Source organism: Scardinius erythrophthalmus (genome assembly GCF_964197995.2).
Source record: "Scardinius erythrophthalmus genome assembly, chromosome: 17".
NCBI classification, from domain to species: Eukaryota; Metazoa; Chordata; class Actinopteri; order Cypriniformes; family Leuciscidae; genus Scardinius; species Scardinius erythrophthalmus.
This window is the reverse complement of record NC_138237.1, coordinates 7,016,171-7,036,837: the sequence shown is the minus strand read 5'-3', so window position 1 is coordinate 7,036,837 and position 20,667 is coordinate 7,016,171. Positions and strand designations below refer to the sequence as shown.

The 20,667-nt window shown below is 37.2% G+C and overlaps 2 protein-coding genes across 3 annotated transcripts in view; one reads left to right on the top strand and one right to left on the bottom strand.

Annotated features, from left to right (window-relative positions):
- Window positions 1-12,567, top strand: part of ntng2b (netrin g2b) — a 71,556-nt gene extending 58,989 nt beyond the window's left edge. For both annotated transcript variants that reach the window (XM_081391914.1, XM_081391915.1), the window contains exons 6-8: window positions 1,458-1,625; window positions 5,951-6,085; window positions 11,428-12,567. In XM_081391914.1, coding sequence (XP_081248040.1) covers window positions 1,458-1,625; window positions 5,951-6,085; window positions 11,428-11,645 — 521 coding nt within the window. In that variant the 3' untranslated portion in view covers window positions 11,646-12,567. The remainder of the gene's footprint in view (window positions 1-1,457; window positions 1,626-5,950; window positions 6,086-11,427) is intronic.
- A 2,981-nt stretch (window positions 12,568-15,548) lies between these two features.
- setx (senataxin) overlaps window positions 15,549-20,667 on the bottom strand; it is a 37,019-nt gene continuing 31,900 nt past the window's right edge. Inside the window, exons 19-25 of the mRNA XM_081390128.1 lie at window positions 20,199-20,306; window positions 19,824-19,999; window positions 18,802-18,894; window positions 18,555-18,713; window positions 17,515-17,610; window positions 17,348-17,435; window positions 15,549-17,246 (exon numbers count right to left, since the gene is read on the bottom strand). Coding sequence (XP_081246254.1) covers window positions 16,722-17,246; window positions 17,348-17,435; window positions 17,515-17,610; window positions 18,555-18,713; window positions 18,802-18,894; window positions 19,824-19,999; window positions 20,199-20,306 — 1,245 coding nt within the window. The 3' untranslated portion in view covers window positions 15,549-16,721. The remainder of the gene's footprint in view (window positions 17,247-17,347; window positions 17,436-17,514; window positions 17,611-18,554; window positions 18,714-18,801; window positions 18,895-19,823; window positions 20,000-20,198; window positions 20,307-20,667) is intronic.

Here is a 20,667-nt window from a genome sequence, read left to right as displayed (position 1 = left end):
GATCTTTAAGGTGTAGCAAATCAAAATCAAATCAAAAACCAGATGGAAGAAATACTGAACCAGTAACATCGAAGGTAGAACAAGATGTTTAAAAAAAATTGGTGAGACTATTTTTTACTTTTTATATTAGTTATTATTTAATCTGTTTTTGTTTTGTTTTTGTTTTAAGTCTCTTCTGCTCAGCAAGGCTGCATTTATTTGATCAAAAATACAGTAAAAACAGTTATATTGTGAAATATTATTACAATTTAAAATAAGTGTTTTCTATGTGAATATGTTAACATGTAATTAATTCCTGTGATCAAAGCTGAATTTTCAACATCATTACTCCAGTCTTCAGTGTCACATGATCCTTCAGAAATCATTCTAATATGAAGATTTGATGCTCAAGACACTATTATTATTATCAATGTTGAAAACAGTTGTGCTGCTTCATTTTTTTGTGGAAACAGTGATAGATTTTTTCCAGGATTCTTTGATGAATAGAACGTTTAAAAGAAGATCATTTATTTGAAATAGAACCTTTTGTAACTATGATTGTCTTTAATGTCACTTATGATCAATTTGATGCATCCTTGCTGAATAAAAGTGTAGTGTACACTAGCTGCCTAGAACCTTGTACCTGTCACATGGAGGTCAAAGTGCAATGAGTGGCTTGCGTTGAAAGGACACTCTGATGCAAATCAAGCGAAAGGCACTGATTCAGGTTCTCAAAAAGGGGCTAGACTGAGAGTGGTTCATTAACGCACTGCACACTGATTCTCTATGAGTGACAGAAAGACACAGATATGAGAGTAGGATACAGGACAGGTGTGAATGGGAACTGGAAGAAGCCAAGCAGTTTGACAAAAAGATCTGCTTCAGAGGACGAGGAAACAGCTGTTTTCGAGAAAACATCTGTCATCAGATTTCCCAACATCCCTAGAGCACACACACACACTCACGTGCATGCAGAGTGGGCAAGAGTCCCGTAAGAGTGTGTGAGATATCGCCCTGTCAGCAACACACACACACACACGCACACAAATCTTCATTTCAGCTGTCAGTGCTGTGGGTGGGTGCAGCAGGAAAGACACAGAGTGACGCAAAACAAAGAGTCGATAGCTTTAATCGATTCAGCATCGAGATTGATGTAGCTTGTAGATGTACTCTAACTCTAGTCATTTTTTAAATCATCATGTTTATGGTGTCATGAGCTTACTAACATATGACCACCCACATTTAGATATCAACACCTTGAACTTGAACGACATTCTTAAAAACCAGCACATTTCTTTACTCTTCTCTCTTTTAACCCTTTTTTACTCACTTAAAAAAGTTGGGTTAAAACGACCCAACATCTAACCCAATGGTGGGTTGATACAGTATAGCACCGACCTAATGTTGGGTCCCAACGTTTTTTAGAGTGTACTTTAACCTAGAGTTGCTGACTTTGCCTTTTTCTCTCTCCCTCTCAGATTGTGAATGTAACGGACACTCGAATCGCTGCAGTTACATCGACTTCCTGAACATAGTGACGTGTGTGAGCTGCAAACACAACACGCGTGGTCAGAACTGCGAGCACTGTCGCATGGGCTTCTTCAAAAACAACACTGCGGAGCCCGATGACGAGAACGTGTGTATCGGTGGGTAACAGTGTGTGCATTTTTATAACTAGAATACTGTGCATGCATTTGAGCGTGAATCTTAGAGAAGCCAAATAGACAATTAGATTGGATAAAAACATCTGTCAAATGCGAAATGTAAATGTATATCATACTAAAAATACAATATTGAATCGCTGCACGTGATAAACTCCTACGTCTGAATTATTTAGTCATATTTTTGTCTCAAATACACAAATCCTCAAACACAAACCATGGACAACCTGATGAAAGCTGAGACGAGCATGAATGAATGCACCTATATAACATTTAAACAAACTATATGATTTATGCTTGGTATCTCACAAATAATTTATTCATTTTCATTAAGCAATTAGTCAATTAACTTTACACTAGCTGACTTTAATAAGGTCCTGTGATTTTCAACGCTGAAGACACAAACGGACTCACGGCATCCAGTCATAAAAATTGAATTTACAGTACAGCGTAAAATGTCACGTAATCAGCGGAAAAGTAGGGCTGTACAAATAATCAAATCACAGAATGTTACAGAATTTGGGGAAAATATAACTTATTTCAGTGGGCCCTGCTATTAGCTGTTGTAAATCACCTTAATATATTTGCAAAGCAGCAGTCATTCATTGTCATCTACTGCGAAGTCAGCCACCCTTGAAGAAATTACAATATTTATAATTATAATACACAAAATTACAATATTTATGACTCTACTGAGACTGTAAAGCTGAGTAGGACAGTCTTTGGTGGTTTACTTTTTTTCCCAGTTTTAGACACTAAAAGCAAATTAGGAAAAAAAATACTCTAGCAGTAGCACACCTGCTAATAAGATGCATTTTGGTTGATTGGATTAGAAGCAGACAACACTAAATACAGGCGTAAACAGGGTCTAAAAAGCTTTGAGCTTATTCACTTTCAACCACTTCCAGAGGTAGTTGAAAACGCATTTGTTTGTCGTTTGATTTAAAAAAACGAAAAATGTACCACTCCCGATTTCTAACACGCACTCACTGTGTTCGACGCGGCTTTGGGGCTATCAGAGCAGAAACGAAAGTTTATTTCGTTATTACGTTAAAGTTTATAACGTGAGTTTATTTCGTCCATTATATCGAAATATCTGAAAAAGGCCATACATTTACCCCTCCCATAGACCCTCCCCTGGAAGAATTCAGGACCGGAGTTGTTGAAAAGTGGACAAAAGAGACGGATAAAAACACCAGGTGTGAATGGGAATGTGTCTCGCTCGACTACCTGTGATCCGATCGACCAAAACGCATCTAAATATCAAGAGTAAAGAGTACATTTTTAAAGAGACCCAGTGTGGACTTCACTGAAGTGTGCATCAGGGAAAATCCAAAAACATTCAAAAACATCTTCCAAGCAAACAATGCCAGGAAATGCCTCTAATTGAAACAAAAAAGACATATTGGAGAAAAATACTAGGGATGTAATCAGGAGAAAGAAATACAAAGACAACTGAATGAGGGAAGAAAGAGAAAATGCACTGTACGCCACAGTCGACAAAGTTAAACTGTAACATTATCTTCCTGGGAGCGTCATATTAGAGTTTCCCAGCGGTCTTCAAATAAACTTCCAGAAATAAACCCGGATGTCACAGCTCTTAAATCAGCAGCTCTGCTTCCAATCGGACGCTGAGAGTACCAGGACGGAGAAGAGAGGCCATCTGCCACACGAGGAGGCAGGGCGCGGGGTAAATGAAAGCATGCTGGGAAGTCAGCACAAATCCGCTCGCCCTCATCGGGTGTGTGCCAGGTGCCAACATGGCACAGGGTCAACACCAGGATCTCCACAAGGAGAACATTTACCTCATCCTGAGCTCACAATAGCACTAAGTCTATTGTGTCTATTTTCAGGAGTTGGCTGCAAGTCGATTTGTGTATCAAAATATCAGCTAATAGTTTCTAAAAATAATAAAACATAATTTACAGCTGACTATAAAAAAAATTATGTGTAAACTGCATTTAACTGCATTCATTAACAGTGAAAAATAGGCTATTTCTAAAGCATGTATTAATCTTTAACATTTACTAATGCATTATTAAAATAAAAAATTATATCTAACATGAACTACAATGAACAGTTGTATTTTAATTTCCTAAAGTTAACAAATATCAATAAATACTGTAACAGATGTAATGATAGTTAATGGATTAATGGAACCTTATTGTAAAGTGTTACCAAATTGTGTGATTAACAATATTTATAAATGAATAATATGCTAATATATTAGCAATGCAATAGAGAGCTGCAGTGAAGATGTATTTTTGTAGGCCAACCTGAAAATTAGCATCACCCTGATTCCCTTGACAAAAACCCAGTGGGATTTTTCCATTGGCTTTTGGATTTTGCAGAGAATAACCTCCATGACCAACAAAAGTTCATGATTCTTACATGTTTTGGACTTTTTTGAATTTTGAAGCCTTAAAGGGTTAGTTCACCCAGAGATGAAAACTCTGTCAGTAATTACTCACCCTCATGTAAGACTTTCGTTCATCTTCAGAAACACAAATTAAGATATTTTTTTAAATTAAATCTGAGAGCTGGATCACTCCTCCATAGGCTTCTATGGGATCGAAACTTGCCAGCCCAGAAAGTTAGTAAAGACATCGTTAAAATAGTCCAAGTGACTACAGTGTCTTAACCTTAAGTTTATCAAGCGACGAGAATACTTTTTGTGCGCAAAAAAACCCAAAATGTATTCAACTATTCATTTTCTTCAGTGTGGGCCTCTGAGTGAGTTCGCATGCGTGAGAACTGAGAAGATGACGCAGACGGATCTCGATGTAATGTTTACACTGGTTCTATAGTGTGCAATTCCTGGATGTCCGAATCGAGAGAAACCAATGAGAAAACGTAAAAGTGCCTTACCAATGCCGCAAAATGAATGGCTTACCTTTCACACTTTCCCATCAAATGATCGTGAGCGCCATCTTCTCAGTTCTCACGCATATGCCGTGGCACTCTCGTGAACTCACTCAGAGGCCCACATGGAAGAAAATGAATAGTTGAATACATTTTGGGTCTTTTTGCGCACAAAAAGTATTCTCGTCGCTTGATAAACTTAAGGTTGAGCCACTGTAGTCACTTGGACTATTTTAACGATGTCTTTACGAACTTTTCTGGGCCGGCAGATATCGATTACCTAGCAGCCTATGGAGGAGTGATCAGCTCTCAGATTTCATCAAAAATATCTTAATGTGTGTTCCGAAGATGAACAAAAGTCTTACGCGGTTGGAACAACATGAGGGAGAGTCATTACTGACAGAATTTTAATTTTTGGGTGAACTGACCCTTTAATACAATCAGCAGAAGTATAAAGCTAAACTAAGGCTAAAAATGAACTACACCACGGTCACATGACTTCGGGCTTCAAGCAACAACTCTTCTTTAGAAAATATTTTCCCTGAAAGTTTGAGTTTGCAAAGCTGTGAAAGCAAACTAGTGAGTAGATGAGTTTACCTGTTTGGCTGATGACGTTTAATGTCCCGAAAACCTCTGTAGTCCCATTTAGACACTTGATAACAACCGCCTTTTCCAAGACAAGTAAAAGCTTTGAGAAAAAAAAGAAAAAACACACACACTGGGGGTATTACTGGTATTTTATGTTGTAGAATGAAATGTGACAATATCTTGAGCTTGACCTTATTTCAGGCATTTAATCAAAAACCAGTTCAAAAACCCATTGACTTGAGGTTGATGGAACCTGAAGTGCTAAACTTGTTTCTGGGTTCTGGGAGTTATTTGGGATAATTATGCAGTTTGATCAAGTCCGTCTCCTCATAAACCAGCTGAACGAATGTTTTCTGGCACACTTTGTCACCGTTCTTCGTTAAACATCACATCAACATTCACAATTAAAACGGAAAACTCAGAAGCAAATTGGTATTTATAGTTATAAGAAATCTTCAAGAGTTTCCTACTGGTAATTATGACATTATGGTGCCAATCATGTGCATTCAACTAACCACTTTCTGACATATTATTGCTAAAACAAAATAAAAAAATAGCATGCTTATTTTTAGCTTATTTTCTAAATACAAAAAGCAACTACAGAAAATGCAAACACAGCTTAAGCATGCACTATGATTAGATTTTTATGAATAAATATAATGGCCACAAGTGCATGCCATATGCACGCAAATATTTATTCAGAGCAAACAAACTTGGGTGGTGAATTGAATTAAACCTGCCTATCAACTAAATCTATCAAGCCATTTTGACACTCAACAATTAGTCTTGACAAGTTTTCAGAAATAAGCTGTACAAGTTCAGCCCTTTTCCTGTGACTAACTCTCTCTATTTCTTTTCAGAGTGTAACTGTAATACGATGGGTTCGGTGCACGACCGCTGTAACGGCACCGGCTTCTGTCAGTGTAAAGAGGGCTCAACCGGAGTCAAATGTGACGAATGTCTCCCCGGTTACTATTGGAAACCGGGCTGTTTCCGTAAGTACCTTCCCAATTCAACTCTCCCATCTAATTAACAAATCAATGTCAAAGTGTGCAGTCGCCTTTCCATTCTCCTCGGCCAATTTCAGGTTTAAATCAAATATTAATTGGCACAGAACTTTAGTTTCCTAAAGCCATCTGAAATAAAAGTAACAGTTTAAATAATTTCTAGTTCTAGCTTGCAGTCATTAGTCTTTAAACTGTGGAGTTAAAGCAGAGTCAATTCAACTTCCGAATGGCCGAGAAATGAGAAAGATGCTTTAATGGTGTAGTTACGCCAACTAACATCGGGTTAACCATGCAAACCAGTCAAACCACTAGTATACTACACTGTAAAAAAAATATATATATTTTCATGATTTGTTATGATTATTTATTAACATTTTTTCTTCTGTCAAATCAACTTAACATAATATTTTGAGTTTCTGTTGATTAAAAAATTGAGTTAATACAATGGAGATTGGTTTAATTTCAATGAACTTAAATTTTTAAGGCAATTAGGTTGCTTACTTTTTTAAGTTAAACCAATAATATTCTTTTACAGTGTATATGCTGCTTGAGATGCGGCTTCTGTGCCATGTTTGCAGTGTAAAATATGTCCTGGTATTGCAGAACCCTCACAAATGGAAGTGATTATTGTTGCACATTTTACCACTGGGCTGCACTTTTAATAAAGTTTCTTTAATGGCATCCATTTCTCTTAAAAATACCTCTAACATCAATCACTCTTAAAAATACCTCTAACATCCATCACCCTTAAAAATAAAGGTTCCAAAAGAGGGATTTCTCAGCAATGCCATAGAAGAACCATTTTGTTCCCCAACTTAACTTTTTTTCCACTACAATGAACCTTTTTTGTGTAATAAAAAGATTCTATGGATGTTAAAGATTCTTTGTGGAACGACAGATGCCAATAAAGAACCTTTATATTTTAGAATGTGGAATCTTTCCATTGCACATAAGGTTCTTTATAGTGGAAAAAAAGGTTCTTTAGATTGTTAAAATGTTTTTCACACTAATAAAAAATGTTTTTTTAAGAACAGGAAGCGATAAAAAATTATGCATTATCAATTTTTCAAGGCTTGTACCTTGGAACCTATTTCATGGTTTGCGTTCTCGAGCCACCAAACACTGTTTTGTGCAAATGAGCGGCCGGATCACGTTAAGGGTTTTCTGTTAGAACGGTGTCGTGTTAGCGGCCCCTAAGTTAATAACTAATGATCGTTGCGGCGGAAGTGAATCAATCAAAACTAACTTAAGCTGGACAATAACTTTATCCTAGAGCTGCTGTAAAGCCTAAACAATCTCTGTTACTTTCATTTCCTATTATCACTGTAAAGTTGCTTTAAAACAATCTATATTGTTAAAAGCGCTATATAAATTAAGGTGACTTGACTTGACGGTTCTCTGGGGAACAAAAAATGGTTATTTTATGGCATTGCTGCAAAAACCTCTGGTTACTTTATTTCGATAGACCACTTTAGACACTCTACTAACTCTCATTAGAGGATTAGTAGACTGTTAGGTTAGGGTCGGGTTAGTAGAATCAGTTGACATGTAGTTGCAAAGTTACAAAATAAAGTGTTAGCAGATATTAAGCACTCTAATACTCTGACTGCTAGTTGACATGTAGTTGCAAAGTTAGCTAGTAGATTGATTGATCGAAATAAAAGTGTTACCAAACTTTTGGAACCTTTATTTAAGGTTTAAGGTTCTAAAAAAAAGTACATGTACTGCGTTAGATTAAACTGGGAAGGATCATAGCACTCGCATATTGTTGTCCTACTGTTAGTTTTACTGCTTATACTGTTCTCATTTGTAAGTCGCTTTGGATAAAAGCGTCTGCTAAATGAATAAATGTAAAATGTTTATTTTTAAAGCATAACTCTCGCCAAAATGCAACCTAGGGTCTTTTTGTTAATCTACCCGAGGCAAACTTTCGTGTAAAAGCATAATTAGAATGGAAACGCCACTTTTAAGTTTGAACGTATTTTCATTTTTGGTCAAATTGCCTTTTGAATGGAAGTGCATGGGGCATTTCTATGACTGCATCATTTTTAAAACACTAAGAAGGCTCGACACAACATGAAACTTTGCTGGAAGTATCACCAGGGGCTCTACACATGAACTCGAACATTGTTTGTGTACACAGAGTTTACTAAAAAGAGATTTTGAACGACTCACTGTAGCTGTGTCCGCCGGCATTTTGACAGTCAAAAATAGTCGATCTCCGAATGCAACGTAACAGGGAAGAGAGTAAAGATGGAAAGCTCCTAAAGCTTAGTTCCATATAAATTCACGGATAATTTGTTGTTTTGTCGTTAGTGAAAATCAAGATTGACCTTGTATTTGAAAAAGGATCCTCATATAAGAAGCAATACTAAAATTCAGTTCATTCACATTTGGAGATCGACTATTTTTGACTGTCAAAATGCCGGCGGACACATTTACAGCGAGTTTTACAAAATCTTTCTTTTTAGTAAACTCTGTGTACACAAACAATGTTCTCAATGCTGGAGTTCATGTGTAGAGCCCCTGGTGATACTTCCAGCAAAGTTTCATGTTGTGTCGAGCCTTCTTAGTGTTTTAAAAATAGAGATTTTGATGCTATCATAGTCGTGCCCCAAGCACTCCCATTCAATTTGACCGAAAACGAAAATACGGTCAAACTTAAAAGTGACGTTTCCATCCTAATTATGCTTTTACACGAAAGTTTGCCTCGGGTAGATTAACAAAAAGACCCTAGGTTGCATTTTGGCGAGAGTTTCGCTTTAAGAGTGTAGTGACAATTTTTTTTTAAGGCTTATGATTCAAACATTGAAATTGGTGTCAAGTTGTGTTGCACAAAAGGGGTGTGGTCTCATAATGAAGAGGGCGGGATTGATCTGATTTAACAGGAGGCTGATCTATTATCACAATAGATTATACTGGTGTATAATGGGTTTGGCTTGTATTCCCGCTATCTGCACATTCTAAGAAGCCCTTGTTTATTGGAAACTGGTTTGTGGGGTAATGATCACATTTGTACCTGGATTCCCATGGTGATTTTAGAACCCCTGCGCACAGCGTTTTCCCTGTGATCCATCTTTAAGATGAAACTGGCCCACGGCCAGAACCGCTAGCTCTGTGAGGAGACAGAACAGGGGAGAATCCATTAGGGACACACTTCCGGAGCTGGATTAGTCAGTTTCTTCAAATAGATTTATTTTGTTTTAGGGTTAAGTGGATCTGCATGCAGCCAGTATTTACTGGTTCTAGTAAATGCACTGGATAAGCTGTTTGGTTAATAATATTTAAATATTATTGGTTAATGAAAGTTTTCACATGGTTTGGACTCTTTTAGAGCTTTTTGTATTACATTTAGAAAATATCATGTGCTGTAAAAACTTATTTGTAAACAAAACAAAGACTGTTAGGTTATGTTTTACAAGAAAATAATATTTCAGGCTTTCTTCTTAAAAATTCAATGTGTTTCTTGCCGTTTTCTTTGTAATTAATATTAAGATTTACTAGCAATTTCTGAGTTAAAACTGTTTCTACACCAAGTTTTATTTAGTGTGATCATTTCAGCAATGCAAAAAAAAAAAAAAAGATGCCCATTTAACCCTTCACTTACAGTCTTTTTTTATAGGATATGTTCAGAATGGCAAACTTAATTCTGTGCCGTATACACTATACACTGCCTACTATTTCTTCAAAAATTTGTATTTGAAAACGAATGCATTCATGTAAGACTTCAAGTAGTAATAGAGTGCATTAATATTAAACAGGAATAATAGAGTGCATTAGTGGCCGCCCACTTTTTCAGCGGCCTTGCTTCCGGAAGTAATTTTCCCATAGGATTTTTTTTTTAAAAAGTCTTCATTAGGGAGTTATAAGCCATCAACCAAACCAACCAGCTATGAGGTGAATCACACCATTACACACTTTGATTTGAAGCAAAAAAATATATGAGAAAATCAGGCAAAAAGACAAAGGTACAAGACTTACAATCCCATGAAGCATTGTGAATTACACACATTAAAAATGATCGATAAATATAAAACTGATACGAATTATATATATATATATACACATCATTTTGTGCAATTTGTTTCGATTCTCTGATCGATGTAGGTTTCTTTGCAGAATTATGGGTAATGTAGTTTTTCACCTGGAATTCCACTGTTAAATGATTTTTTGTTAAATATATAATACAGGCTGATGGCTTCAACAAAAGCATATACAATCGATTAACAACTTCGTTGCTCACAGTTCGTCTGTCTTTACAGGTTTATGTGCTATTATTCAGAATCAATTCCCCTGTGGAGAAAATGAATGGGATTTTTACCTCCAGAAGAACCCAAGTGTTGTGTTCTGTGCCACATTGTTGTCACATGATCTGATCACATGCATGTTTACTTCCATATCCTCTTCTTTATTTAGCATTTTTAATTTAATTATGTGTAAAATGAGTCAAGAGATTAAAACTACAACTGATATTACTTAATTACTTACTTATTACTTACTCAACTTAACCTTTCATTTCCAGTGTGATGAATTAATGGTGTTGCATTCTGGGAAACGGTGCTCAGCACTGTGCGCTCGGGTCGTATTGTAGTAGTAGGTCATCCCAGGTACTCCAGGCAAATGAGAAAAATCTGAAAAATTATATGTTATTCAGAACATAGCAATAGTCATGTTCCTCTTTATCATTTTCTGAACTTTCTCTCTCTCTCACACACACTCATTGTTCACTGCTGAGACAGTTTGGGGTCAGGTGTGTAGCACCTGGTCTCATTAGTACCCAGACTCCTGCGACACGTTGTGGCTTTTTAATGACACCGGACTCCCATGTTAAATATGACACATATACAAGCCACCAAGAAAATGATCGTGTGTGTGTGAGTGAGATAGAGAGAGAGAGAGAGAGAGAGAGAGAGACTACACTACCAATAAAAAGGACTAATTAAGATTAAGACTTAAGATTTTAGAGATTAAGATTTTGTTTTTGAGAGAAGTCTCTTCTGCTCACAAAGGCTGCATTTATTTGATCAAAAATTCAGTAAAAACAGTATTATTGTGAAATATTACAATTTAAAATAACTGTTTTCTATTTGAATATATTAAAATGTATTTTATTCCTGTGATCAAAGCTGAATTTTCAGCATCATTACTCCAGTCTTCAGTGTCACATGATCCTTCAGAAATCATTCTAATATGAAGATTTGATTATCAAGAAACATTTTTGTTTATTATCAGTGTTGAAAACAGTTGTGCTATTTCATATATTTGTGGAAACCATGATTTTTATTTTTGTAAAATGTTGCACATGAACTTTTCCTCTATGTTCTCCACAGCGAACGTGTGTGACGAGGAGTTACTCTTGTGCCAGAACGGGGGGACGTGTGTTCAGAATCAGCGCTGCAGCTGTCCGCCCGACTTTAAGGGTGTTTTGTGCCAACAGTCGCGCTGCGAAGGAGGCAAAAAGTGCAACCGTGCCAGCTCTCTCTCTCTGAGCCTGGCACTTCTGCTCTGCCCGCTCCTCGCCACCCTGCTGAGCTCCACCGCCTCCTGAGAGACTCCGGAGAGACTCCTGAGAGACTCCTGCTTCTCCCATCGCCCTCTACAGGGGCAGAACGACAAACAAAGAGACTCTGTTAGAGCTGGAAATCAATGGAACTCAAAATGTGCGCCTCACGTATACGCTGAGGACGAGTAATACCAAAAACACACACACACAAAATCAACAAGTTTCTTGTGCAATAGCTACGAAATTCAATACTTACCCCACTTCCTTCACTCTGATTGGCTCAATGTAGGGGGCGTGTCCTCACAGTGACTGCAGGTTGTCTTCACAGAAAGACAGGAAAGGTCCGGCTTCACGTTTTTTACTCTCCCTCGCTGCAGTTTGTAACATTCAGATGTATGTAACGAGCGCTCACTGTTATTCGCTAAAAAGCAAAGAGTATGAATATTATTGTGATATTTGACTATTAAGATTTTAGGCACTGTACCGCTGGTTGTTATAGGAATGTTTGTCGCCACAGTTAGAGATCATTGATATTTACGAAGTATTCAGGACACAAACACGCTATCCAACTTGTAAGAGAAGATATCTAATCAAATGGAATTATTATAAACCCACATTATTTGACTATTTTTGGTAGAGAATATTTTTGGTTTGGATCTACTCGAGAGGCAAAAAGGTTTTATTATACACTGTAAACTTTACAGCACACAAAGCTATTATATTACAAGAACCTATAACGTAGAGTTTACACTGTACACTTTACAGTCAGGTATTACAGAGGATGAATTTACGCACTAGATGTACCAAGCAGAATTTATTAAATGGCAAACTCTACTGAGATGTACAGGATGGGGTTTATTACACGGTAAACTTTATGGTTAACAGATTTACAAAACTAAAAGAACTGAATGAAATTTTATGACACTGTAAACATTGCAGTAAATGTGACTGTTACTTGGCCACGTTTGAATCGTTTCTGTGTCGGTCATTTCTTTGCATTTTGTAATAATGTAAATAAGATAATTTTCTCTCCAAAATGATGTCACTTATGTAGGATAATGTCATTAAGGAAATGGCTTTTGCTAGTTAAAATTATTTTACAAAAAACTAAAGAGTATTATGGAAAGTGATATTGAGGAAACAGTAAAAACTTATAAATTATTACAATTTTGTTCTTAATTAATTGTCAGTTTATCATTTTACAAATTAGTGCAGCATCTTGGACATGACAACATTTTTAACATGCATTTAAACCGACAAATAAAACGATTTAAAATTCACTTCATTATAATAATGCGACTACCTAAATCGTATGTATAATATGATTTTCATTTTTAAAAATTGTGAGTTTTATTATTTCATCCAGTATATTAAAACATGATAACAGTGACCCAATAAAATCTTCTATTGGGTCTTATATAACAGTAGTAGAGGAATCCAGAGAGAATTTAATATTTACTTTGGTCTGTGTGGTCATCTGGCTTTATGAAATATCTGAAAATGACACCCGAGCCAGTGAGACAACAAACGGGATGCTGCACCAATAATGTAAAATTACAACAAAAGCAAGATTCCAGAGGCCTTGCTGACCCGGCATCTCTCTTGACGAGAGAAAAATGCTGCATCACGTCACAGTAGCAAAGTGTCTTACACCTGACCTGAGAGGTTCAAGCTTTTACCTTAGTCAGCGAGCATTGATTAGGCTACCTGCTTCCTCAGAATATCAGTACCAAAATGGTTCCTTATGAGTCCAAAGCTTCCTTCTGACCAGCTTCAGGTAGAAACATGATTAAAAAGATGATGATGAGACGGTCATATCCTACAAACAATTCTGAAAAGCTTTCAGAGTCAGAATCGCATCATAAACCTCCACCTCTTTTTAAACACACAAGTGGAACACTATATGATTCTGGTTCTCTCTGACCAATAGGTTCCACCATAATACCTTTTAAAAAACACTAATGCAACAAAATTCCACAAGACAAGACCTACAACTGACCTATTTGTTCTATGAAGGTTTGACATTTGGGATGTAATCTGTGCTGCAGAAATCTGTAAAGCTTTCTACATGAGGTTTGTGAGCACAGATTATGTGGGCCTACACAGACCTTTAAAAAGTGTAATATAGAGTTGTTTGGGCTTAAAACTGGGGCATGACAAACCGGTGTAAACCTAGAAGCGTTACGCCCCCTAGTGGTGAAAGAGACACTGCACGTTTTACCGCGGTGTTACCTTCAATTTAAAAAGGGATTCTCTCCTGAGGTTGCCTTTGTTGTTCCACAGGGTTCAAAACTACGCAGGTGAGAAATATTAATTGTGAATATGTAAAATATAAGCTGTCTGCAAAAACAAACGACATCTTGGTTAAGGAGTATCAATATGTGGGAGACTCCCGGAACTTCCGGGAGACTTGGGATGTCAGACTCGATAACAAACGTAATTTTTCACAAACTAATTAGTCTTAACGTTATAGTAACAGAAGTAATTTAATTTGTAGTGAAGTACAAGTGCCTCACCTCAGAAACTCGCGCCAAATCCTGTCAGTCTTCGTGTAGCGCGCGCTTGGCTGTTCTAAACCATAGCTCTCGATGGCGGGAAAGTTAATAGTACAAAGAATTGCTCCAAATTACATTTAAGTAAATAAAGCTTATTTGGGTGTCTTGTGTGACAATTTAACCATGTAAATCGATACCCAGACTCGATTTAGACGAATCGCAAGTGAAAAGTTTTGGATTTCGCCCAAGGGCGTAGGTTTGGCCTCAGCTTTGGTGGGGACAAATACATTACATACATTACATAAATAGAATGTAGAATGTAGAAACGAAAAATGTCTCAGATCCACTGTTTATGTTGACTGCAAGATTCTAAGTTAAGGTCAGCTAATTAACATTCAGTGACTTGCTAACGTAGCATTCTATCATGATAGCGCGACTTCTATGAGTCTATCAGTGCTGTGCTGCACAGTCTAATCAATACTCTTAACCTTAGTTGAAAGATTGCTGCTGCTAGGTTTAACTGTAACAACATCCTGGGTAACACATACTATCACCAATACTATTTTCCACAGTAGAATCTGCATTTGAAAGCCTGGTCAGTCACTACTACTGCTAGTTTATTGTTTATTTGTGTGGCTATTTATTTTGCACACTCTGCACTTATTTCATACACTCTGCTTTATGAAAGAGCTTCGTATGTCCCCTTTCTTCTTCTTGGGTGGCATAGCTGATCTATCTACAAAGTACAAAAAGTGGCAAAAAACGGAATATTAAAATGTTTTACTCTGGCCTTTGTATGTGGCAGAGAGACAGCCCTGGTAACTTACCGTCGTCGTCGTCGACGCGCGCACACACACACACACACACACACACACACACACACACACACACACACACACACACACACACCACCCGCTCGCTGCCGGCAGCCAGTGCAAGCACAAAAGTAGTCCCGGCCCGCGCGTGTAGCCTGTCAGATACACTGCCGCCAATCAAATTACGGCGTTTCTTGAACTGTCGTTGTTTTGGCCGTTGGAATCGATCCAAATAGCAGCGCAAAGATCCAAATAACAGTTCAAAGGAGCTTGCTAAATATTGGTGGGGACAAATTTGTCATCTCAAAATATTGATTGGGACTAGTACCTAGCGTCCCCCCCTAAACCTACGCCCATGATTTCGCCAAACGGTGAGTATCTGTACAATGATTTTTCACTAGTTTTACTATATCACGTCTATATTATGTGGCAGACTTACTGTCGTTTGATATTAGTAATAATACTAATGCATGTAGAATCTGTGTATGTTATCATTACCATGTTGTCATATGGAATAAGTCACTGGAAACATACATAATCATTTAACCAATGTAAAATAAAACCACAGCCACGAGTGGCTTATTATTTCAATAAAGCACACACAGACAAGATAAATATTAAAAAGACCTGAGGGGAGGGAGAGTGGGATCGATACATTCATGATTGATCAACATTCTTTTCATTTACCATAGTATTCTATTCATCCATTTCAAAATGTTTAAAGAATATGGATTCCCAATGGGGGAAAAAAAATAGACTAGCCTACAATGATATGATTTAGTGGATCACTCACATCACTAACAAGCAGTTTATCAAGAATAGTTGCAGTGCTTCAGAAATCAATTGGCGCAGTGATTGTCATTTATACCAAGTAATAATAAAATAAAAATATCCAAAAGTAAATACAAAAAAAGGAACTTTTTAATTTCCTGTCTACAAAAAGTGCATTCGTACAAAACAAAGACCTCTTCGTACACTTTTGTAAAACTGGTCACACAAAAGATAAAACTCAAGAAAAACACCACAGTAGTGGGTCGATCTCTCAGTCTCCAGGTATATGGCTATCATACTTCAAGTGTACAATTTCAAACTTAACTAATTTACAACTTAAACAATTTACATTTTACACTTGAAATTAAAATGTAAAGGAAGACTTCCCCTGGTTCTGTTCTTGGCCTTTAACTCCTCCTAAATAATTACGGTTATCAAAATTACCTGTACAATATATTCTAAGAGTTGGCTCAATCAAATATAATCCAGGTTTAACTGAAAAGACCTACTCACCACATGCAGTTTGTTAAAAGTCAGTATAAAACAACCAGTGAAACACAAAGGACACTGCATTCATGCACAACACACTTGCATCCCTGCAACAAACCTTAAATCAAAGCTACATTCAAATAAGTGACAAACTATACAGAATGATTCACCAAAACTGGTTATTTTTGAGCAAGTCCAACATCTTAAGAAAGTGCAATTATTGCATAATTTTATTTTTTTTTTTTTTTTGGAAGACAAGCACAAAGCCCCAAAAAACAAAATCTGTTTTAGGGAACAAAACATCCCTTTTCATGAATAAAATAGCCATTTTCAATGTGTGTTTAGCAGCAAAGGATGATTTGGAAGAGTCCAAGATTAGGCAAGCACTGCCATCAAACTAATTCATCAAGCTAATTGCCTATGCCTGAGAAAGAGTTAACACAGACCCTTTGTGAGCTTTCAAAACATGGAGAAGAGGACATGAGGAAAAACATCTCTCTCAATGGATTGCGGTTAAGCTTTAATGAAAAATAAAAACAGGGATAATGAATTTATCTCCTGTGTCGTTTTGGCGGTGGGGAACCGCGGCGTTTTGAAGAGTGTCTGGAAGATTGGCCAGTACTTTGAGAGTCAGCGCCATATGAATTAGATCTGTGCGTTGGGAGGCGTGGCGCTGGTAAGCCCCGCCTGCTTTGTCCCTGTTCTCTGATTGGCTGCCGCTCTGGAAACCGTGGGTCTTTGGGCCTGTCATTTACCCGTGGGTCTTTAGGGCACTCCAAAGGTATAAGACGTGGCATAGGCTTCTGTGCCTGAACGCTGCTCATGTCACGGCTGGAGGGTGGCGCAGGGTCCATTTCTATAGGAGACTGCAAAACAGGTGAGGTCACAGTGCTTGATCGCATACCGGTAGAGGTCACAGTGCTTGATCGCCCAACAGGGGGATGAGAGAGACTGCGAGTCGGCGGATCCCGTTTAAGAATCTTCTTGACATCACTTTCAAAATCTCTTTGCATGGTTTTGATTATAGTTTCCCGTCTCCCAGCGTCCTCAATCAACTCTCCCCAATCCCTTTGTTCCTGCAGAAAGGCATTGATTTCATTAAAACATCATTAAAAAGCACACAACAGCACCTCTTCGGGTGGGTCAAGACAAGCCAGTGTATAAATCTGTATGTTACCCTGAGTGTGCGTAGATGTCCCAGTATGAAGAGACTAAATCTGGCTCTGGTAATGGTTACGTTCATCCTCTGCCGATTTCCAACAAACCTTAAGAAAGAAATGTTTCTGGTTCAAACATTGCAACATGAATATTTCTGTAGGTCACAATGATATTACACACACTTACCCGATGGAACCCATTTCACTGCTGGCTCTCACACAAGACACAATGACGCAGTCCATTTCTCTGCCCTGAAAGCCATCGACAGTATCTACTTCCACCCTAAAAGACAGTTACGCATGTTATAATACAACTAAATTAAAATTGAAGTATATATTTTCAAGAGTATATTTAACAGTAATTCTATAACTACTATAATGGCCATAGCAGTCATTCTGAACGCTCGTACATTATTTGCATATAATTTCAATAAGCTATATCAAATCTAAGAATAAATGGATCTGTAATGTTAGGATAGGTAATAATAAACATCAGAACACTACATTTTAATTCTAATGTATGTGAAAATGTATTAGGCTAGTTAATCAACAACCACAGAACAGCTATTGTAATTACAGATACAAAGTTGAAAGTGATTCTATTATTTTCTTTGTAAAATGAAAACAAATGTATTCATTCTTAGATATTAGAATACAATAACTTATAAAAACATCGCCAATATGCATTTCAATGCATAGGTAAAACCTTTATGGGCACATATGAAACGCATATGCCCCAAACCGGCGGTCACGAGAAAAGAATATGAAAATATAATAAACTGAGAAAACGAACTGATTTAGTAACCAATATTTGTTTTAGTGAGCAAAAATATCATGCTGTAAAATTACAATGAAACTTGTATGAATACGTAATTGTATGCAATTGTATGACTGTTATGGCCATTAAAGGTAGAAGTACTCAAAACTTTGTGTCTTGTAATTTTAATAAAATAACAATGATAGAATAAAATATAGACCCATTTAGGAAAAGTCAGGGTCCTATTAGTTACATGGGTTTTATTTCAACAAAGTTATTACATTACAAAATTTTAAAACAGTCAAAATGACTGCCTTGGTAGTTCTAGTTTTAAACATTGCATTGTACAAAAATTAAAGACTCATTTTACTACAGCGTGCCACAAATAATAATAATAAAAAAAAAAGTTATTACACTTTGATGAAAGACTATGAAAACCAACTTTTTTTCTTAAGAAAATTTGCACTCACTGAAGTTGCTTGTTGATGCCTGAACTCCTAACGGCGTCCAGTATCCGTTGTTTCTGGGCGCTGTAGGGCGTTATGACACCCACTCGCACTGACTGCTTCTCGCCCAGCAGCTTCAACAGCAGCAAGACCAAACTGACCTCTTTGGGGTTGATAAATGAACTGACCAATGGAGAAACACAGTAAGTTAAGTGTTCAGACAGAGACACAAGAGGCAGTAAAGTCCCACCCACAATCCTCTATTTCTTACTCTCTCTCCTTCCTCTCTCTCCCATCCGTCACGTCGAACACTTTGTAGGGCTTGAAGGGCCAGCTGAAGGAACAGCGTTTCTGGACGGTCTCGCTGTGGGACAAAAGTACATAAATCAGAAGCCCAAATTTCTACTTGACCTTTTACTTGTGCAAATGCTACTTTTTGCCACATCTCGCAATGCAGATGAACTGGGAATTTTTTTGATTTTATTAAATTGCAGCTTGGGCTTTATGTAAATAGTAATGGAATTAAGAGGTTTTTGGCACAACTAATTATTTACTCTTTGTGATTAATTACTATTGTTAGCAAAAATAGTTTATATTTTTCATTTACAAACAAGATTTTAAAAATGCAAAAAAATGAAATGTTTCAAAAATTAAAAACTATTATTGACATAGTTATACTGAACAATCCTATGCCAACAACTTCGCAATATTGGATGCGTCACAATATCACAGCTCAATTGAAATTGAATCTGTGGCAAATAAGTGAGAGACCACAAAGTCCACAAAAGAGAGCAAGTCGACAGGATTGGTTTCTACATTTTGCGCAGCACACTTCACCTTTGATAAAGCATGAGAATAACTGGAGTGCCTTTTCACGTCGCTCTTGGTGAATGCACCTTTTATCTGTGACTAATGTTGCTCTCTTCATTGTATTCTCAGTATAAATAGGCCCTCATAGCAAAGTGGGAGTCACACGCAAATAGGATGGCAACATCCATGTCGCTGGATCACGTTTGAGGTATGCAGGGTCCCGGTTTAGTTTGCAGTTTGCAGCTCATTGTGTTGAGCACTCACCACGAGCACAGTCCTCTCAATGACCTTAGGAGTTTAAACTCAGACTCGGTCATAATCCACTGCTCCTCATAATGCTGCCTGCACTGCCCCTTCCTACACATCATAAACATGGTGAGGAGTCTGATTTCAAGAGCATTCTTATCTCTCTCCCTCACTACAAATGCCTCGAGTGTAAATCCCCCCCCCCCCCAAAAAAAAGAAAGTGTCATGTGTGCATACCAGTCATTTATAAGAGCACTGTTGTAGATGTACTTGGAGGGGAATTCACAGATGTCTGGGTGCATGCGGTACTGCACGCTGAGGAGGACGATGGGAGAGAGTTGTGGGTTTGATGGATGGAGATTTTTGCATAACCTTGCCATAAGAGACTGATCATAGCCAAACTCCTTTGCTTTCTGTTCAAACACACATACACACACACATTTTCATATCTTGCACAAAATGCAAAGACCAAAATAATAAAGTTTTTCTGCAGATTTATTTACTGCCATTTATATAAAATGCCATAATTTAGAACAAAGCAAAGCAAAAATAAATAAAAAGTAATTTGTATGCTGGTTATACAAATGCTATGCAGCTAATATGGTGGGTTACCAGGGAGACGACGGTTGGCGGAAGCTGGTTGGGATCACCAACGAGGATTATGGCAGGACTTCGGTAAAGCATGGGAATCAGCGTCTCAGTTTCTTTAGCCTGACTAGCCTACAAATGTGCAAAGACAAACAAAGTGGAGATGTCAATATAATTTGTCAGTATTTAGAATCTTATTACTTTAGTATTTGAACCTATGGAAGCTTGTTTCTGCCACTGAATAATAAATAAATAATAATAGCGACTTTTTATCTCACAATTCTGACTTTTTTTCTCACAATTGGATATATCAAGTCAGAATTGTGAGATATAAACTATTCTGAGGTAAAAAAAAGTATTCTGAGGTAAAAAAAGTATTTTTTTCCCTTAGAATTTGACTTTATATCTCACAATTGTGAGTTTATATCTCACAATTCTGAGAAAAGATGTCAGAATTGCAAGATATAAACTCGCAATTATGTGTTATAAAGTC